This window comes from Micromys minutus, assembly GCF_963924665.1.
Source record: "Micromys minutus genome assembly, chromosome: 18".
Lineage (NCBI taxonomy): Eukaryota > Metazoa > Chordata > Mammalia > Rodentia > Muridae > Micromys > Micromys minutus.
This window is the reverse complement of record NC_137953.1, coordinates 43,830,408-43,851,496: the sequence shown is the minus strand read 5'-3', so window position 1 is coordinate 43,851,496 and position 21,089 is coordinate 43,830,408. Positions and strand designations below refer to the sequence as shown.

At 48.0% G+C, this 21,089-nt stretch overlaps 1 protein-coding gene across 1 annotated transcript in view; it reads right to left on the bottom strand.

The window, feature by feature from the left end:
- The window catches only part of SLC13A4 (solute carrier family 13 member 4), a gene marked incomplete at its 5' end in the record, with an annotated part of 35,952 nt that overhangs the window by 9,664 nt on the left and 5,199 nt on the right, over nucleotides 1-21,089 (bottom strand). The window contains 8 exons of the mRNA XM_080931960.1: nucleotides 139-258; nucleotides 1,000-1,187; nucleotides 3,795-3,875; nucleotides 4,766-4,805; nucleotides 7,049-7,103; nucleotides 7,494-7,663; nucleotides 9,008-9,144; nucleotides 20,910-21,038. Of these exons, the coding sequence (XP_080788086.1) occupies nucleotides 139-258; nucleotides 1,000-1,187; nucleotides 3,795-3,875; nucleotides 4,766-4,805; nucleotides 7,049-7,103; nucleotides 7,494-7,663; nucleotides 9,008-9,144; nucleotides 20,910-21,038 (920 nt within the window). The remainder of the gene's footprint in view (nucleotides 1-138; nucleotides 259-999; nucleotides 1,188-3,794; nucleotides 3,876-4,765; nucleotides 4,806-7,048; nucleotides 7,104-7,493; nucleotides 7,664-9,007; nucleotides 9,145-20,909; nucleotides 21,039-21,089) is intronic.

Sequence of the window (21,089 nt, the reverse complement as noted above, 5' to 3'; positions counted from 1 at the left end):
GTCTCAGAAGAGACCAGCTCCCAGGTGTGTCCCCTGCACTTCCAAAGTACAGACCATTCGTTGGTTCTGGGCATGCGCACTTTGAGCAGAGCCTTTGGGAGAACCCTGGTGCTTGGGCGGCAGGGCCCTGGTACTCACTTGCAGCCCAGGAAGAGCCAGTGCATCCAGAACCAGCTGACCACCAGCATAATGAGGGAGATGGGGAAGCTGAAGAGGAACCAGGTTCCGAAGTTCACCACCTCTGCCGCCGGATACTGGCTGAAGGGTAAAGACCAGGTGAGCAGGTGAGGGGCAAGGAGCAGATGATGTTTCCTCATGGTATTTGGGGGGAGGGTAGAGCCAAGAACGCCCTCAGAAGACATGCAGCAGGGCCAAGTGCAGAGGAAGCTACATTATTTAGAACCATGCAGACTCAACTGAACAGATGCATCTCTGTTCTTCCTCCCCTTCCTCCTCCTCCTCCCCCGGTACTCCCTCGAAGGCCACAAAGAGCTCTCTTTCTAACCTCCCTCTTGCTACCCCCACAATTCCATTCTGCTTCCCGGTTCCCGTGAGTTTTCAAAACCACAGTGTTGACCTCCTCACTCCTTCAAACTCCTTGAACGTGTCTCGTGGCCTTTCTTTTGGGTACCGTCCAAGCTCTCTGTGGGTCTTGCCAGCCCTCTGTCATCTGTCCCACTCCCTCCCTGGTCCCCTTTGCCCCGCCATTTCTTTTAAGTACCCTTTTCTTGAGCCTCAGACCCCTCTCGCTCCAGTAGGTTCTTTGGAATGCTTATCTAGTTTACCTGCCTGACCATCCAGGCAGCCCCATAAGCACCTCCTCTTTGGGGAGGAGCCTCTGTGGATGGATGAGCTCTCTGAGCAGAATCCCATGCTTGGCTTGCTTTCTGAGCTGCTCTGATCTGGCTCCTGCCATGCCCCTAGCACCCAGTCCTGCTCTGGGCCAGCCACCAATAGAGGGTGCTCACTTGGTACTTGGTGACAGAGTGAATTACTTACTTGTTGAAATGCTCTAAGAAAATGAGGCTGGTGGAGGTGCCTATGATGGTGGTCAGGCCACCAATGGTGGCAGCATAGGATATGCTCAGAGACAGACACTTGCAGATCATCTGGTCATGGTGGGATCTGTACTTCTTCTTATTCAGTTCTTGGTTCTTGGAGCTGGGGGTCGGGACTCCTGGTTTTTCCTACCAAAGGGAAATCAGTGAATCCCACAGTCAGCGTGGGCTCTCTGGCACGTGAAGCCAGAGGGGCAGGACATACACTGGTTCAGGGGACAGATATTGAGGTCCAGCATCAGATGGAGAAATTCCCTTCTTCCTGTGCTAACTAAGCCTGCTTCCGATCTTCAGTTTCTTCAGCAACATCATATATCCTCAGCCACATAGTCGTGCAGGACAAAAGAACTAATATACGCAAGACACTCAGATGGCTTCCTGGCCTTTGAGAATGGTGTCATTGGACTGTAAGCCATTTGGCTTAAGTCAAAGTTAAGCTTAAGTTAAGAGCACTGACTGTTTTCCAGAGAACGTGGGTTCAGTTCACAGCACATGTATCCAGTGACTCACAACCACCAATAACTCCACTTTCAGGAGATCTGATGCCCTCTTCTGACCTCCTGTGGGCAACAAACATGCATGTGGTCCACATATATACATACATGTAGACACTCACATATACACATACAAATCGTTTAGACATGTATTTAGACATTTAAACTCTTTTGAGTTTTTTTTTTTTTTTTCTTTTTTGGAGATGGGTCTGAAGAATCCCCAGTTAGCTTCAAACTTACTATGTAGCTGAGGATAACCTCAGGCATGTCATCCTTTCCCTCCACCTCCCAAGGGCTCCTGGCTTGTTAGGATTGTTGGTGTTATTGATGCTAACCCAGACATTATTACTGATGCCAAGAAGTGCATAGCGACAGGAGTCTGGTATAGCTGTCCTGAGAGGCTCTGCCAGAGCCAGACGAATACAGATGTGGATATACACAGCCAAACATTGGACTGAGTGCAGGGACCCCAATGGGGAAGTTAGGGCAAGGACTGTAGGAGCTGAAGGGATTTGCAACCCCATAAGAAGAGCAACAGTGTCAACCAACCAGACTCCCCAAAGTTCCCAGGAACTAAACCACCAGCCAAAGAATACACAGGGGGTGCTCATGACTCCAGATGGATATGTAGCATAGGATGGCCTTATCTGGCATCACTGGGAGGGGAGCCCCTTGGTCCTGTGGAGGCTCGATGGTTATGGGAGCACTCGGCTGCTGAGACAAGAGTGGGTGGGCAGGTGGGGAAACGCTCTCATAGATGCAGCGGGAGGGGGGGGGATAGGAGACTTGTGGAGGGGAAACCGGGAAGGGGATAACATTGAAATGTAAATAAATAAAATAACCAATAAAAGAAAATAAAAATATGGACAGCATTGTTTGTTTCTCACATGAACTCTAGCACCCCACTTTGGTTTTATGTCAATAGAAGATGCTCATTATTTTGAGTTTTACAATATTATTCACTTAACGTGTTGGTTTATTTATTTAATGTATGTGGCTGTGCCATGTGCTTTAGTCCCTCAGGTAGGACAGGAGAAAGGCTCCATCCCCTAGAGTTGTCATACTCAGTTGTGAGACACCTTGTGGTTATTGTGAATTGAACCCAAGACCTCTGCAAGAGCAGCAAGTGATCCTCACCACTGAGCCATCTCTCCAGCCCCAGATAGTTATTTTTTTAAACATTTATTTGTTATATATGAGTACACTGTAGCTGTCTTCAGACACACAAGAAGAGAGCATCAGATCTCATTACAGATGGTTGTGAGCCACCATGTGGTTGGCTGGGAATTGAACTCAGGACCTTTGGAAGAGCAGATAGTGCTCTTAACCACTGAGCCATCTCTCCAGCCCCAGATAGTTATTTTTACATGAAGGTGGAATAGCAACATTTATTAATGGTGATGGGGAAGGACGTGAGACAACAGTGGTTAAAAACAATCTGAACCAAGTGCCCCAGGCGACTAGCACCTCTTCGGAGCAGCCTCAACACTCACTGTATTTCTACATTTTGTTTTAGTGTTCAAGCAACAGGAAAAGATTCATTTGTCCAGAAAAGCAAGTGTGCTTATAATCTCAGGACACTAAAGAAAGTATTTGCAATGGGGACTGGTAAGATGGCTTAGTGGGTTAGGGCACTTGCCTCACAGCCTGGCAACCTGAGTTGAATCCCTGGAACCTACATGGTAGAAGGAGAGAGAACTGACCCCTGAAAGTTGTCATCTGACCTCCACATTTGTACCTGCATACTTCTGTGAATGTATACACACACACACACACACACACACACATATACACAGACACACACTCACTACACAGACACACACACATTCACACACACACACTCACACACAGACATACACATTCACAGACACACAGACAGACACACATTCACACACTCACACACAGACAGACACACATTCACACACACACTCACACACAGAGACACACACACATATACACACACTAAATGTAATTAAAAATATTTATAGTGTCATTAAAATGCCTTCAGAGAATCATTTGAACTTCAAATCTAGCAACCTTGAGCATTACCAAGATGAAAAAACCTGTGACCCAAGCACTGGCACATTTTGGCTCCTGATGATGTCCAGTGAGCCTGTGTTCTTCCTTTCTGTGGCACGAACATCAGACATACATGACAATGACAGCTCACTGGCAGAGGCCTTGATAACGTCAGGGCCAGTGCCTTTAGGAAGCGGAAGATAATCATATAGGGTTCCGTTACCTGTGAGGAATGCTGCTTCTTCTGTTGCTGCTGGTTTGCTGTTTTGATGGATTTGGTGACCATGGGCACACCATTCAGATTCTGCTGGGACAAAAGCCATCACTGTTAGGAAGAGTTCCAAGTTCCCAGAAAGACACTTGATTGTCCCAGGACTATCCTAGAGCTTGCTACTGTGGGACTTAGGGGCGTTGGAGGACATTCCTGAGAGCACCCCTACATCAGATCAGGCTCCATCTTAACAGCTTCCAGCCAGCCAGGGGAAGAAGCTCTGACCCCTAGGGATTGTTACTTTGTCTTCATAGGTAAAAACTAGCTTTCTGGGGGTTAATGAAGAACTCTGTTACTTTTTAACAATGCAAAACATTAGAAATAATCTATCACAATGAAATCCGGCTTTAGGGGATCCAAAACCTTCTTCTGGACTTTGCAGGCCTCTGCACGTAAGTACATATACACATATACATAGACACATACATACATACTCACAAGTAAAAATAAAATCTTAAAAAGACTTGCAGTTTAACTGGCTATTTATACTTCTTGTGAAAAGATGGAAAACATTTAGGGAGAAAGGGTGGGATTTAGCCACAGTACACAGGTAAACCCTCCTCTCTTAAATATTAAGATTTTACAATTGGAATTCCCAGGGAGAGGAATAAAACCCCAAGCTTAAACACTGAAATGTCCGAATTTTGGTTTCCATAAAAACAGTTAACTTGTATTTTACTTATTTAAATCATATTGTCTTTGTTATCTACCCGGGACTCAGAGCTGGAGTTCAGAACTACCCATGGTCTTGTCAGAAGCCCCAATGGCTCTTCTTATGCCCAGCCTGAGTGAGCACCTTTCCGCTGTCAATCTACCGGGGTTGCTGGCCTGTAGAAAAGCCACCAGGCATCTTGGTGCATGAGTTATCCTGAGGGAAATCCAGGGATCTCAAAGCCCTGGGTGGAGGGAAACCAAGGTCATACCTTGTTCTGCATCAGAGAAGCGAAGTCTGCAGCCGATGTGCTGAAAACAAGCAGAAGAAACAGAGTAGTAGATCATGCTTGGTGAGAGGAATGCTCTTCCTCATGTTGGCTGTTTGGTATAAGGATCCTAATCTTATACTCAAATTGTCTAGCCCACAAAGAGGACCAGTTTTTTCTCAGTCTTTCCTGACTCTCGAGATGCAAGACCAGAGGCTTGCTTCCTCCCAAGGACAGAGTGGCAGCTTGGCTTGAAGTGACACCAGTATTTCTGATACATAGCAAACACAGGGCAGGCTGGGGGCAGGCCCTTACATTAGACTTCGTTTTCTATGACACTGTCAACCCTCATAAAAGATCCAAGCATCTCTTTACATCACCACTTAGCACTGGGCTGTCGGAAGTGGGTGCTCAGGGGTCTCCCACTGGCTCACTGGAGAACCTGTGCCCCAATGGTGTCCTTACTACCCGACTTAAGGAGGCCACAGTCTAGAATAAGAAATGTGGGACACGCTTATCCGAGGTGACAGCAGCAGGAGGGTCAGTCAGTTGTACACACCGATTCCTTCCCACATCCGAGGCTTCCCCAGTCTTTTCCTTGGAGGAAGAGGGGAACAAATTGGAGTCACTGACATACTGAGTTTTCAGGGGACTGTGGGCCTAGCAGCTCACCCACTGAAGGCAGGCGACACTGCTGGTCACTCACACACAGGACAGAAAGTCCGGTGGCCATTAGCATGTCAAGGCTGCATCAGTGGGAGCTGCAGGAGGGTTCCAGGAAAGGGTTCTCTGGAGAAGGTGCTTTGCTTTCTTCCTAGACTGTCCGAAGAAGGGAAGCTAGGACCACTTCGGAAGGCAGGAGGGTACTGGTCACAAGAAGACTACCAAATACCCCAGATCCCATCAGCACAGAGGAATCTGAGGAGTCTAGGTGCAGGTGAGCTTTAGTTTTAGAAGTTTGTTACTGATACAGTATAGCAGGAAGGCTAGAGAGGAGAGTGATGTAGTCATAGGGGCTGCCTATACCTCCTGCTCTTCCGAACACCATCTCCTCAGGGAGTGGACATGCGGGAGAAAGCAGGACTGGAGCCATCTGCAAAAGCACTGCCCAGAAAACAGTGACCACAGGAAACAAAGAGGGCTAGACCATCAGAACACAGACAAGGGCAGTGATGCATGGCCAGCCAAGAGCCAACAGCCATCAGGTCTGTCTGGGTGACGAAGAGGTCACCTCAAGGGGGTGACCTGTGGACCCTGAAGCAGGGTGCTCACAAGTGACAGAGCTAGGGTCTGGGTCTCAGACAGCAGTCTACCCTGGAGTCCTGCTGCCCTTTGGTCTTTTCTGTACCCCAAGTTTACCCCAACCCTGGAGACTACAGAAACGGCAGAGTGAGGGACAGTGGACAAGGGACAACAAATGGTCCATTCCTAGCCTCACCAACTCTTGTCCCTTCTTCTGCTCGAGGGAAGAGCTGTGGGCCCACAGAGAAACTTTGGAAACAGCGCAGTTTTGATACGAACCTGGACTAGCCCTTTGGGGATCTGAAAATGAGATCACCACACCTCTCTGAGGGGCCAGAGAAGCTGTGGCATCTGCTTAAGACACCAACAAAGGTGGAGAGCAGCAAGAACAGGGTGACCGTGGAAGACAGCCGGAAGATGAGGATGAAACCATTTCAGCTGAGTCCTCTCTGTGTCCCCCTCTGTGTCTGTCCCCCTCGGGGTCTGTCCCCCTCTGTGTCTGTCCCCCTCTGTGTCTGTCCCCCTCGGGGTCTGTCCCCCTCTGTGTCTGTCCCTCTCTGTGTCTGTCCTCCTCTGTGTCTGTCCCTCTCTGTGTCTGTCCTCCTCTGTGTCTGTCCCTCTCAGGGTCTGTCCCTCTCTGTGTCTGTTCCTCTCTGTGTCTGTTCCTCTCTGTGTCTGTCCCTCTCTATGTCTGTCCCTCTCTGTGTCTGTCACCCTCTGTGTCTGTTCCTCTCTGTGTCTGTCCCTCTCTGTGTCTGTTTCCTCGTAGTTTAACCACATCAGTACAGACGTAATTGTACTTGGCAGCCACAGGGTGGCTCCTACATCTACTTGGATTTAACATTGGTTTTTTTATTCCTCCTTATTCCCAAGTGTTCTGGAATTCGGGGAGACCCCCTCAAGATCTTGAGAGGTAAATCCTATGGAAGGAGACAAGGTGGTGATCTTGGCACACATCTAAAGGAGATACATTTGGCCTTATCTTTCCTGTCCCCTCCACTGGGCCCAAGAAGCTCTGTCTGGGAAGAGGATGGTCATACTCACTCTTCATTGACAAAGATGAGTTCCACAGAAGTTTGTCTGTTGCTTACGTCAGCTCCTAAAGTGGTAAAGAAACACAGGAAGTGAAAACTAAGGCTGGAGTGGACCCTCTATGTGGAAGGCCAGGGGCTCAGGGCAGGGGCAGAGGTGTAATGCCTTCTCCCCGTATCTCTGCTCCAAAGGCACAGTGGGGCCACAGATGCAGACAGACCCCAGGGTTTTGTGATCATGCTTTGGACAAGGAGAAGGTGGAGGAGGGTATCTTTAAGAAAAGTAGGCAGAAGGACTAGGCATGGGCTCAGGACAGCTTGGGTTCTGACAGCTGGCATGGCTGAGAGGCTAGAGTACAGGCGAGGGGTGAGCACCAGGTTGGGCAGTGTCCCAAGTGCCGTCTGGCAGGGAATCCTCGGGGAAGGGGCAAAGGGGAGATGACCCCAGTGAACTGTACCCATGAGCTCAGCCTCCTCCGTGCCGGAGTTGCCCTCCGGCTGTTCCTCCTCAGCATTGATCAGCTCCTGCAGCACCGCCTCCACAATGGGCATCACCATGGCGGTGGTGGAGGTGTTGGACAGCCACATGGACAACATGGTGGTACAGCACATGAAGCACAGCAGTAGCCTGGAGGGACAGTTGGGGCAGAGCATCACCCTGCTGAATTATGACCCTCGCGACCCGCGGGTGCCATTCAGCTTCAAACTCCTGGAGTCTGGTACAGAGTAACACTTTATGGTCAGCATTAGTCCTGCAAACGACTCCCATATGGTGGCTAGGGACCTTGGCCAGGAAACAAGCCTTTAAGGAAGGAAAGGATAGCTTGGATAGAAAGGTCTCAGGGTATGGACTCAGTGGTTGCTCCCTTCTCTGTGTTTGGATGTTAAGTGGAGCTCTGCGGTGTGTCTCTAATGCATAAGGGGGTTCCTTCCCCTCCCTGCACACGTCCAAGGCATTCCATGCTCTGTGCAAGTCAGCATACTTATCTGACCCTCAGTTCTCCCACTACTTGTCCCAGTGGCAACTAGCTGCAGGGAACTTTAAGATGCACTTAGCAAGGCTCTACTTAGCATCCCTGGGAGGCAGGGGCATGCTTCAGAGTTCCAACATGGATCAGTCTAAAAGGCTAATGAGGAAAACAAGGCTGCATTATTTCTAGTCTGCCCTTCCAGCTGGTGAGGCAGCTTACGTAAGATTCAAGAAAAGTCGTGAACTAGGGGTGGAGAAAGGGAAGGGGAACAAGAAGATCTGGGGTAGCAGAAGCGAGGCTCACACAAAACTGTCCACCTCTGTGAGGGTGAGGACGCCCCCTTGCTGGGCCTCTTGATGGCAGAGTAGGAGAAAGAGGGAGCATGTGGGGGCTCAAGAGATGGCTCAGCGGTTAAGAGCACTGACTGCTCTTCCAGAGGTCCTGAGTTCAATTCCAGCAACCACATGGTGGCTCTCAACCATCTGTAATGGGATCTGATGCCCTCTTCGGGTGTGTACAGCTACAGGGTACTCACATAAATATAATAATAATAAAAAAAGAGGGAGCATGTGAGCTCATGGTCAGATACAGCATGCCTGAGGGATCTGTGGTCTGAAGCACTCCCCCCCACAGCAGCTGGGGGGGGGATGGGAAGAGATGCTCAGGGCTTCTTAAATGACAATGGAAAAGCCACCCAATTCTGTGACCTGTGTGCACTCTAACTTCCAGGTTAAAAACTTGAGAAACTTTCTGTTGGTCCATTCTGTGCTTTCTAACAAGGCCCTCAGCTGTTGCAAGCTTGCTGTCCAGGCTGTCAAGAGAATTCCTTAGATTCAGGTGAGAGTGACCTTGGGGCCACTGTTGAGATCTGTCTCCATGGTTATCGGGTCTCTCTCACAGGTGCAGGGGGTAGGAGTCCCGAATTCCGATGTCATCTCCCACTTAGCAGAGCAGCTCAAGGGCACATCCTGCTGTGACCCAGGCCCCCACATGTGACTCACATGCCAGGCTTGGCTCCAGCCATCAAGACCATACGCAGAGCGATGCGCTTGTGTAAATTCCACTTCTCCACAGCGGCTGCCACACAGATAACTCCCACCAACAGCAGCGTGGTGTTCTTGAAGTACTCAGCCGCCACCTGTAGGCAGAGCAGGAATGTCAGTCACCACCTGGGGAAAGGCCGTGGCCGGTACAGTGTGTTCTCAGAGTCAGAGGCTGGTAAAGCAGAACCAGGGAGGTGAGGTTTAGTCAAACGCCTGGGTATTTTCCTCATCTTCCTCAGCTCTGAGATCAAGCCCAGGGTCTCTCCCATGCTGGACAAGCTTTCAACCACTAGCTAAAGTAGTTGGTTATTTAAAAATACCAACTCCACTAGGCGTTGGTGGTGCACACCTTTAATCCCAGCACTCAGGGGAGAGAGAGGCAGGTGGATCTTTGACTTGGAGGATAGCCTGGTCTACAGAATGAGTTCTAGGACATCCAGGGTTACACAGAGAAACCGTCTCAAAAACTAAAAACTAGATTTACTGTCACACTTAGTGGGGTAGGATTCTTGAAGGTACTTTTACAATTTGATCCCCCCCCCATTTCACTCAAATGAGAGAAAACGATACATTAATAAAGAAAGAATACACACATCTTTTGTGTCCTTCCCTTCGGTTAACTCTCCCTTCTTGCCCACATTGTCTCAGCCCTATCCTTGGATTGTTCCATTCCCAGAATCCCTTTTCTCACCACCCATGTTCTCAGTTGGAACATTCTGTCTTAATCTCTGGCTGTACATTCGGAACAGACTTCAGAGCCAAGGTCAGGCCTGGTGCCCTCCAGAACACCTTCCTCTGCTTCTAGGGTCTGATTGTTCCCTGGGGACACTATTAATTCTTTGTACTGTAGAGCACTCAGGGCTAGGCTAGGACTGTGGCTTTAGTTAATCCCACACACCATGGCTTGCTCAGGGCAAGGCTGAGATCAGGGCTGAGTTTTTACATCCACTGCTACAGTCTTTTAGTAAAAACTTTGGGTTGCCAACAGCGGAATAACAAGCGAAAGTAGATGCTCAATGAATAACTGTCAGAGTTGGAGGGTCCGTAGCAGAAAGTGAGAACTTTTAACCTAGAATGCCTTTTAAGGTGACAGAACAGTTTTAATGGCAGTAAAGGACATTTAAGTATCATAAAATATGTGGAAGTCAACAGTGTCATCTTAAGAGTTAAGAGTTATCTTTGAATTATTAAATGTCAAAAAGTCAAGGGGCTGAATAAAAGTGTGTGCCGGCCAGCCTGAAAGATATGAGTTTGGATTCCCTGAACCCGTGTTAAAGCTAGGTTTGCTAACATGCGTCTGCAATCCCAGTACCCCTGAGGGGGAGATGGGAGGCAGAGATAGAGTCATCAGGAAGCTCTTGGGTTAGATACACTGCCACATTGTGGCAGAAACAAGAGAGACTCTGCCTCAAACAAGATGGAAAGTGAGAACTATTTCCTTAAAATTGTCCTCTGACCTCCACAAATGCACGGTGGCCCATATATACCTGTAGTTACACACACACACACACCTGCAGTCCTGCTCCCTCCCACATACACACACACACACACACACACACACACACACACATACACACTCAGGCACACACACATACACATCTACTCAGGCACACACATGCATATACACAGGCACATGCACACACGCTCACACACACATTCAGGCACATATACACATGCACACATATGCACACACACCCCAAATACAGTTAATTACTGATTGGAGAATGAAGCAAGGCACGGTGGGGGATGTAAGAGAACATAATTCTCATCTGTCATAACAGGAAGTGTCATCTAGTAATGACAAGAACTAATGGACAGCATGTTGGAATATGGTGACGAATACCAAGGGGTAGCTGAGTTGGAAGGCACGGAGTCTGAGGCTGGATGGAAGGAACTTGGTAAAAGGAAAGTGAAGAAGAGGTAGGGAAGGAGTCTGCTGGATTTCACGATAGGTTCTCTGTTTTCATTCCGTTTAAAACTTTGTTCAAATAAACCCAGTATAACCACCACAAAGGCACCTGCTCTGTAGCTCTTTGTTCTTTTTTTGTCCCGTGAACATCTCATTGGCTTGAGTTGATATGGAGAGGCAAAGACCTGTGCTTCTGGTTGACCTAGCTCTTGTCCCAAGCTTACCTCTCAGCTGGTCATGGTCACTAATGCTCCCAGAGGCCGTAGACGGTCTACTATGAGTGGCTTGAAGCCTTTCTGGGAAAGACACTGTCCCTTAGGAGGCGTGAGCATAGCTGGATGCTGGCAGGTTTGCTGTGGGGATCGATCAAGTACCTTTCTAGATTCTTTCTTTGGCCTCTGTGAGTTAGCTTGGGAACATGGTTGTATTTTCCTTTGTCTGCTAAGAGGAAACCTCATAGCAGACGTGAGACATAGAAATTGTGGGGAATAGTCCCTCTATTACACTATGACCCCCCACTCTCTGCTGCTGGAGAGTTGATGAGACCATAATTTTTTCCCTGGGAGGCTGGTCACAACAGTGTGTACTCTGTTTCTTTGGCGTGTGACACCCCATAACACCAGTTTGTCTGTGATGTCTTTTAGAAGGCTCAGTGAGTGCTACACAGAGGTAAGACTAGTTTCTCTGGGTCCCACCCTAGAGTGAGAGGAGGGACTTCGTGTAGACTAGGACACCTTCTCCACTCCATGTGCTTCTCAGTTTGCATTTGCTTTCTCCTCTGAGTTCTGTGCCAGCCCTATTGGACATATACTGGCTGTGTTTAACTTTAAGATCAACAAACTCAAAGTTTGAGGATTGTGTCTGAGGTCACGGTGCAAGGACAGAGGCAGAGTATCCAAGAACAGACGAAGCTAAGACCTATGAGGTAACGTGCTGTATAAGGCGGACCAATTGGAAACCAGTTGGGAGCAGAGCAGTCAGTCCAGAAGCACTGGCCAGCACACAGTCCCGACACTGACTGTACCTGCTGAGGTTTGGTGCCAATCAAAGACTCAGCTCCAGTGTGTTATTAGCTGTGTGCTGTTTTCTCATTGCTTGATGGGTTTAAATCAATTCAAGCACCCTCCCTGAACTCTTTTATCTGGGCCAGGGGCTCTGGATATAGGCTGTGCATTCAAAAGTAGCATCCTCAAGTAGAAAGAGTAAGAATTCCAGAGCCAGCCACCCTAGGAAGAGTATGCAACCCTTCTCAGCTTTATTTCTAAATGAAAAAAAAAAAAAAAAAAAAAAAAAAAAAAAAACAGAAAACAAAACAAAAAAACCAGGATTATGTAAATCCCCACCTTATAATGTTGTTGCCAAGATTAAATGCCAGTTTTGCAAACTTAGCCAGCATGGACTGCCACACCGACAACCAGGATTTCTGGTGCCTCTTCCTGTTCCTGGGAACTTGCTGGGGACTTTTCCAAAGACTCACCTGGTCTGGGGTGATTAGCTGCACACTAAGTAGGCTCATGCACAAAGCAAAGCCACAGGCCTGCTCTTCACATTGGTAAATAAAAATCTTGTTCAGGGCTGGTGTCTGCAAGCTTTCCAGTGCACTGACTTCCCTTCCATAAGAAGATTTACTTATTTAGAACTCTTCCGGGGAGTCTCCAAGACTCCAGATTCCTGAGGATTATCTTAACCATTTTCTGAAGTCTGCTGTAGTGACAGTTTTGAAATTTTGGTGTCTGAAAAATACAGAAATACTGTAAGAATATGTTTTCATTTTTTTTAAAGTTGGTTTTCTTTTTTATACAATTCTTTAAAAAAAATTTTACTTATTTTATGTGTATGAGTACACTGTAGCTATCTTCAGACATGCCAGAAGAGGGCCTTAGATCTCATTACAGATGGTTGTGAGCCACCATGTGGCTGCTAAGAATTGCTTAGGACCCCTGGAAGAGTAGTCAGTGCTCTTAACCACTAAGCCATCTCTCTAGCTCATTTTAATCTCATGTGTGGAGATATGTGGCTGTTTCAGATTGACCACAGCAGCTGACTATGATTTGCCTTGTGCTCTAGCAGAGGTGTGGTTTTGCCAGATGCAGATAATTTCTGCAATTGTGTGACAATTGGAATTTTGGGGACTTTTCAGAGGGATATAAATGCTAGCGCCCCAAGAGGCAGTGTGGGTTGTTGCTTGTTGTTGGTTTCAGTTTGTTAAGTAGTACACCCAAATAAAGAAGAAGAAGAGGAGGAGGAGGAGGAGGAGGAGGAGGCAGTGGTGGTGGCAGCAGTAGTAGTTAGATATCCTGATGTCGAAGATCAAAATTGCCACAAGAAACTCAATGCCCATAATCTGTAGGAAGTAGTCTAAGTATAACATTTTGTCCTTTTCAACCCCTGACTTTATTTAGGGATCTCTTTCCTTTCCTCTACACTCTTCTCTCTCTCTCTCTCTTATCTGATGTTAGGGGATTGAAGGAATGGAGAAAGGTGGAAGAACCCACAAAGGAGCAAACACTGACTACACATGCTTCCTGACTTCCTAGAGCTCTCGCCTTCTCCCAGCCTCTCTCCAGCATGCACAGCTCTCCTGGTCCTATCCCAGCCCAGCAGCCCACACCGTGGAGGAGCACCCCCATGAGCCAGAACTGACTCTCCCTCCCCTGTCCTCATGTGATACATTTTCTATGCTCAGGTCACTCGGTGTCCTCTATCTGCACAAAAGTCCTCAACCTTTCCCCAAGTTCTAGTATTCACTGGCTTGGGAGACTTAACAGCAGAACCTGTTGGCGGCACTAGGTTCTAACAGGGCCTTCCTCCCAGGAAGAAGGCACATGGATTTGTGATGTGTCATTGCTTTCTCTGCCTTTCAGTTCTGTGGCTTTCCTCAGGATGCCACACTCTTGACTTGGACTGAATAAGTGTTTGGAGGTTGCATTTTAGAAGAGATGGGTCCCCTTAAAAAGATCTCATCACAGAGGGGTACAGTAGGCGCCTGGGCTCTGGAGATTAGCCAGTGGCTGTTAGCCCTGCTCCACACCCACTTGTCTCATCCAGGAGCTGCAGGCTTCAGGACAAGCTAACAGGCGTCATTTGGGTCACTCTGGCCTAAGAAATAGCAACAGCAGAGATTCATAACTCACTAAATAAGTCATGGCGGCCTTGGCAGCCTTAGTGAGACAGAACAGCTGGGCCCTGAGACGTGATCGGTGACCGGCAGGAAGTACTCATCAAAGAAGAAAAAGAACTCAAAGCCAGGGTGTGGGCGCTGAGTTTAGGGCTCTGGTAGACCAGCACCAGCAAATGAAGGAAATAAGAGAAGAAAATGTCAGGAGGGGCAGACCAGACCTGGAAGAGATCCAGTTTTTCTCAGCGAACCTGGGGAAGCCTGTTGACTAGTCTTTTGTTAAGGAATTGCTAATGAGCCTTTTGTTAGCTTTGACTATTACTTTCCCTGGACACAAATCTACTGATTACAACCTGGCTACAGCCACCTCTTTACCTCCAGGTTTACTTTTCTGTGGTCTTAGTGACCCAAGGCTGAGAGTGGCTGAAAATATTAAATGCAAAATTCCAGAAAGAAACAATCCCTAAGTTTTAAGGTAAACTCTTCCCAGAAGAGTATGACTTCTCCTGCCCCCCATTGGCACACGGGTTGTCCCTATGTATGTACTCTGTAATATGGTACTCTCCTCCAGACATATAATAGCTACATTAGTCATTAGAACCACGGATGTACTGTAGTACCCGTGTTCACGTGACTCAGAGTTAATGGTGATCCTAACGCAAAATGTGGAGTGAGGTAAAGGTGGCCACAGGCTTGAGCCCCAGAAGGACACAGGAACTCTGGCTCTCTGAGGCAAAACTGCAGGGCACCCAGGAACATAATTTATCTAGTATTTGATGCTCAATGTTTCTAGGCAACCACAGCGAGACTTGGGACATAGTCCGTATACATAATGTATAAGTGTGTGTGTGGGAAAAGGACTATGAAGTATCACTTTAATTAATTTTTAACTTTTTTTTTAAGTGGGAGGAAGATTGTAGCTCTGTTCCAAGATGTCTGAAAATGGAAACCCAGATATAACTTCATCTTGCTGTTTCCCTTACAAAGAATGTGGGCTCTAACCTGTCTTGGGGCAATCCTCCTGCGGGGCAGACAGATGACTGGCTTCTCGTTCTTGCTTCTTAAGTGGTGCTGTGATAGATGCTGTCACACTGAGAACAGCACAGGGGCCTCACAGTGACCATGAGGGGGCAGAGGCAGGTACTTACAATTTGGCAGGTTTTCAAATGTGGGCAAAATTCTCATTCAGCCCAAAGTGTGCTATTTCTATTTTCACCAAGTTGGCTGGCCATTGAGTTCCCAAATTCCACTTTTCTCTCACCCTCAGTAAAGAGGACTTATGACACCTGCAGCCATACCTCATAGGTGCTGGAGATCTGAACTGAAATCTTACCTCACCAGAGAACTCTCTAACTCCCCGCCTTACATTTTATAGTGGACTGCATTCATAGCTCTGTGAGGGTGCATGCGGGCTAAGGGTCACAGGTTGGATCCATCTGCAGCGTTAGACCCAGAACTGGATGCCTGACTCAGCTCTCCAGTAACACTGAGCCCTGTCAAAGCCAGGGACAGAACACACCATGGTCAGCCATGTCTGCCCCTCTCTGCCTTTCCCTGCAGGCTGTGATGCGGTCACACTGAGAATGCCCTGCAGGGGCCTCATCTTCTCATCACCCCATCTTCCTTCCTGGGAACACACTGTTGCAGCAGATTCTAGGGGTAGCCGTGGGAAGGAAGGGATGAAGGATTAGTCCAAGCATCTGGTACTCTAGGCACCCAACCTATTTGAGCAGGACTTGCTCTTCCTCCTGTTCCACATATTGGGAGCCTCAAGGTTGGGTTTAAAGAGAAAATACCGAGTCAGGTCTGGTGTCACTCATCTGTCATACCAACTGAGGCAGGGGGATTAAAAGTTTGAGGCCAACCTGGGCTACCTAGTAAGATTCACCCACCCCTCAACAAATAAATGAAGAACTACAGAAAGAAAAGGAAAAGAAAGAAGGAAAGGAGGAAAAAGTACTGTTGCTTATGAAACTATCTGGGGGAGGGGACTGGAGAGATGGCTCAGTGGTAAAGCATTTGCCGCTTTTCTGGAGAATCTAGGTTTGGTTCCTAGCACCCACATATGCCCGTAACTCCAGCTCCAGGGATCTGACAAGTCTCTGCCTTCAAGGGCACCTGCATGAACACAATACGCATAGACTCACTAGCCACACACCCATACACATAAATAAAAAAATTTAAAATATGTAAAGCTCTTCCTTAGCAGGAAGACCTAGATGGATATCCAGGGGACCTCAAAGCTAATCCAGCTTCTGTATGGCTGGAGATCTTGACCTTATTCCCCAGTTTCTGATCTGGGATTGTGTGAAGTGCTTAGAGTAGGAAGGCTGAGGCAGGGGGCTGGGCTCTGAGGCCAGGCATGAAGTTTGGTCTGGTGTTGGCTCAGAGAAAGCTGTTTCCTTGCACAGAAAAGCATGAAGTTTTAGCCTCAAAGGCTACAGGGTCTATACAGCTTTACATACAATTTAGATATGAAGTTCAGCTGGGGCTGATGGGCAGGCTGAGTTTATGGCAGATGGCCCGCATCCCGAAGGGCCTGCCTGCAGGAGGAGGGTCAGCCTCCATGGAGAGGTTCTGGTCTTGAGTTGGGCTGGGGAATGCCCCCAGGGTTGAACAAACAGAGATAACAGGGTTTGTATCACAGGCAGGCATCCAGAGGGTCAGAAAGACGTGGAGCCAGCAGGGAAACAGGTGGATGACATCAGATATCAGAGGAACATGGCTGCTGTCCCAGTGGGGGTCACCCCCAATCTCTCTTGCCCTGGCGGGACCTTGAATCTGGGTGAGGCTTTACCGGTGACTTGCAGTGCAGGGATGCTGGCCCAGCTGATGGGAGAGCATGGCGGCAGAGGCAGGTTGACAGAACATACAGATACTATCGGAAGTAATCTCTCCGCCCAGGCTTCCCAGTAGTAAGAAGACTTTAAATCTAAGGTCAATAAGAATCACAGTGGAGTCCAAACAAAAGGAAAATCCAGGATGGAGTTCTGCACACCAGCAGAGGGCGCTATTACTGGGCACTCAGGAGAAGAGTGTAGGTGATATGGGTAGAATACTTGGAATGCTACCCTGTAATTTCAGCTCTCTGGAGGCAGAGGCAGGATGATCACTGAGGTCAGCTTAGGCTAGACACAAAGACCTAGTCAAAAATTAATGGCAGAATCCTAAAGTCAAGGAGACTTTAGTGTCTGATCATCTGCCAAGGCACAAAGTCCATCTCAAGTCTAGTGTCCCCGATGTGGTCATTTGGCTCGGACCTTCTGGAACAGGAATATAAGGACTGCACACAGCAACCAGTTCCTGAGTTTCCCTTACACTTGGTACTTATGGTGGGGAGTTCCTTCTAGCCCTGTCATTGGTTAGTTTGGATGGAGCATGTCATACTAGGCACAGAAGCCGGAAAACATGTCTCCCTAAATCGTTTCTTCATTCCTCGTGCTTCTCAGGATCCAGATCTTTGATGTTCTGGCCAACTCACCTCTGGAAGAGCTTCCTGTGCGGACTGAGGTGCTGTGCCCATTATTTATTAACTAAGTGGACGCTTTTGGTACAATGGTCAAGGAACCAAGAGTTTAGGTTTTACAATTACACACCCCTATAAGCAATAGATCCATATAAGATTTGGATCTATTGCTTACTAGCTGGGCAAACTTGGCTAAGTTACTTAACCTTTCTGAGTTGCAGTTTGCTTCTCTTTAAAACAAGGGTAGAGAACGGTGGCCCCTTTTAGAAGATTAACTAACACAGTGCCCAGATGACGATTTCCATGGAGCCCGGGATAAAGTGGGAGAAGCTCTGAGGCCTGAACCTCTCATCTTATTTTTGGCTTGTGGACTGGCATTTAGGCCACCAGCTCCCCTGGTCCTTAGGTCACTGGGCTCACAGCACTCACACCCAGGGTTCCCCTGGAATTCCTGCAGCAGAAGCAGGTCATCGAATATTTCAATAGCACAGGAGAGGCAATTCCTTCTAACAAATCCATCTCCTTCTATGTCTTTATCTACAGTTATTGCGATCCTACTATCCTATTGGACTGCTTCTGTTTTTCTCCAGTGCTCTGACTCCTATGGGCAGAAATGGCGGATTTACCCTGATCACTCTCTGGGTACTGTATCACCCTGAATGGGAGATCCGGAACTCAGAATCCCAAGTGAATGATATGAAGGACAAAAGCCACAGGCCCAGGGCTGGACCGACCCCATTCACATACGTTCATGGAGACCATGCTTTTTCCAGCCCCAAGAAGCAACAGCAATTGAGAACTGAGGCCGGAGGGCACTGGAATACACAGGTCCTAGAGAATGTGTTTCTACAGAAGGCTACATCTGTTGTATACCACTTAAAAAAGGGTGCACATCGTCTTGTTGAAAGCATCAAGCTAGCTCGGAGGGAAGGGGGCTACTCTTAGGTGAAACCTTCAGAAACATTTTACCAGAGTTTAGTTAAGTTATAGGGTTTTAAAAGTGAAGAAACGGAGAGAACAAGTCTCAGGAAGGTGAGGGCAGAGCAGAAACTGGGTTAAAAACAGAATGTATAGGTGACTTTGAGGCTCCTGGGGAGAAATACCTTGCTTTCCCCCGTGAGCTATGATGCTGGCGTAAGGGCATACCTAGAGAGTTTGGAATGGGTGTTTCTGCTGCTGGTCCTCAAGGGCCTATCACCTATGTCTTCTCTCCTGTAGGCATTTTTCTTTAACCTGAGCTAAGGTCAGCTGAACAGACTATATTTGGACTAAGCTGTTTCTTATACCCCAATTGCTAATAGTCCTGTCCCGCCCATCTAAAGACATCAGTGGATTAAGATTTCGGCCTCAAATAATAAAACAGGTCTCCTTAAGCCCACCCTCCCAGAATTGCAATTCCTAATCACACAGGAAGGCTAATTCTTTCAAGTTCAAAAGCCACCTCCCCTCCCCAACCATTGCCTCCAAAGCGTCTCCCTGTTGGGTTGGCCTTCAGGTCTGTGCTCAGAGGTGGAATTTTTGTATGCTCTTCTTCTATGTTACATACATATCTATAAGGACAAAACCCTGCTCACAGCTTCCCTAGGATATGACTACTATTAGACCCCTCATAGAAAAAGGAAAAAGAAATCGAAGGCAAACTAACAAAAACTGGCCTGTCAATTTTATCACCAGTTGTTCTACTGGTGACCAAATACAACCATCGAGGGAACTTTCAAGAATGCTCTGCATGCGTGGGATGGGCCTACTCCCCCTGTACAAGAGTACAGTTGTGCATCTGGGTCTTCATGCAGAGCTCCTACAGTGGGAGCAGGGGTTGCCTCTGATTCATTGTCTGCCTTTGGATCCCGTTCCCCGACCTGGGCTTCTTGTCTGGACTTCATAGAAGATGAGCCTATTGCAACTTGATGTGCCAAGGCTGATGTCAAGGTTCCTTTCCTGAGGAGAAGGAGGGAAAGGGTGGATAGTGGGGAGTGGAGATTGGAGGGAGGGACTGGAAGGAGGGGAGAGAAGGGAAGCTTCAATCAGAATGTAAAGTAAATAAATAATTAATAATAATGATAAAGAACCAGCGGAATAAATGACTAATTGGGGAAAAAATGAATGTCCTGTTGTTCAAGGTTAAGGCAGCCCATAGGCCAGCTTCATTCTTCCTCATAGCTCAGAGCAAGTTGCCCACAATTCCTAGCAATTGATAACACCATGAATGTCCTATATATGTTAGGGATTTTCTTTGTCTGGTAGAGGGAGTAAGAGAACAGACTCTGCAATGTCATAGGTACATCCTGCTGCTTTCTACTGCACAACTGGGGTACATTTAATTCTCTAAGCCTCCTGTGGAGATTGGGGCTCCTGATATTCATTTCTTAGAAATCTTGAGGGTTCTGTATTCGATAGCATTTGAGCGCAGCACTTCTAATGTAGCGCTGGTTCTTAGAGGAACTCAGTCACCTGCTCCGTGCTCGCCTCCTGCGCCTCTTCCCTGCCCACCTCAGTCTTCCTCATCAGACACCCTAGGCGAAGGAAGGAGGCTCACCATTCACCTCCTCCCCCCCCCTTCAGGACTCTCGTTGTTGTCGTTGTTTGTCTGTTTGTAGGTAGGCTTTGTCATGACATTTGGTCACAGCCTGGGTTTGTCACCAGCAGTTTCAGTCTGAGCTTTGCTGAAGGCTGTAAGGTGAGCAGAGAGGGTTGGCTGTAGGCAAAGAGGTCACGCAGTGGTCTGGAGGAAGCATCAGGAATGTGCAGTTTTATCTCAGAAGAGGAGAGAGAAGCCAGTGGACAGGGAAACAGAAAACCCCTGTCAACGACGGGAGTTTATCCTTCATGCGAGCTCAGATATGGGGCGGGGGGGAAGGAAGCCCAGCAGATGGGAGCCCTGCCTCCTGCCTGTGTGGGTGCAGTCGGAAGGACATACAAGACACAGCTGTTGTCTCCTAGAGTCACAAATCAGAAAGCCACAGTGGCATGTGCCTCCAACTCCAGCACTTGGGAGGCAGAAGCAGGTGAATCTCTCTGAGTTCAAGGCCAGCCTGGTCTACGTAATGAGTTCTATGAAAGCTAGGGCTATATAATGAGACCCTGTTGTAAAAGCAAAACAAAGCCAACCCCCAACTTCAAATCTAAGGACCAACTGTCTGTGTTTGGTCAGGGAAGGCTTCCTGGGAGTGGCAAGTTTTGAGCACTTCGAAGGAGCTGAAGGAGCTGAAGGTAGAAGGGGGATATTTCAGTGTCTGGACCAGCACACACAAAGCCTAGTGCTCAGGAGCCCTCCCCCCATCACGTGCATATGAATCTCCTGTCCTCCGAGGCCTCCTTCACTGGTCCAGCAGACCTGAGGACAGGGTTGGGTTATGAGGGGTCTAACCTCACTGGATCGGAGAACGCCGAAGAACGGGTAGAGGAAGGCAGGCACGAGGGCTGCAGCTCCAAGAGGCACGGCCTCAGACACCCAGTACACAGCGGTCACAAGCAACACGTAAGCACACGCAGCCTCCTGGAAGGGGAGGAAAGAGCAGCTTAGTCACGGGAACACTGGTTGCCATGA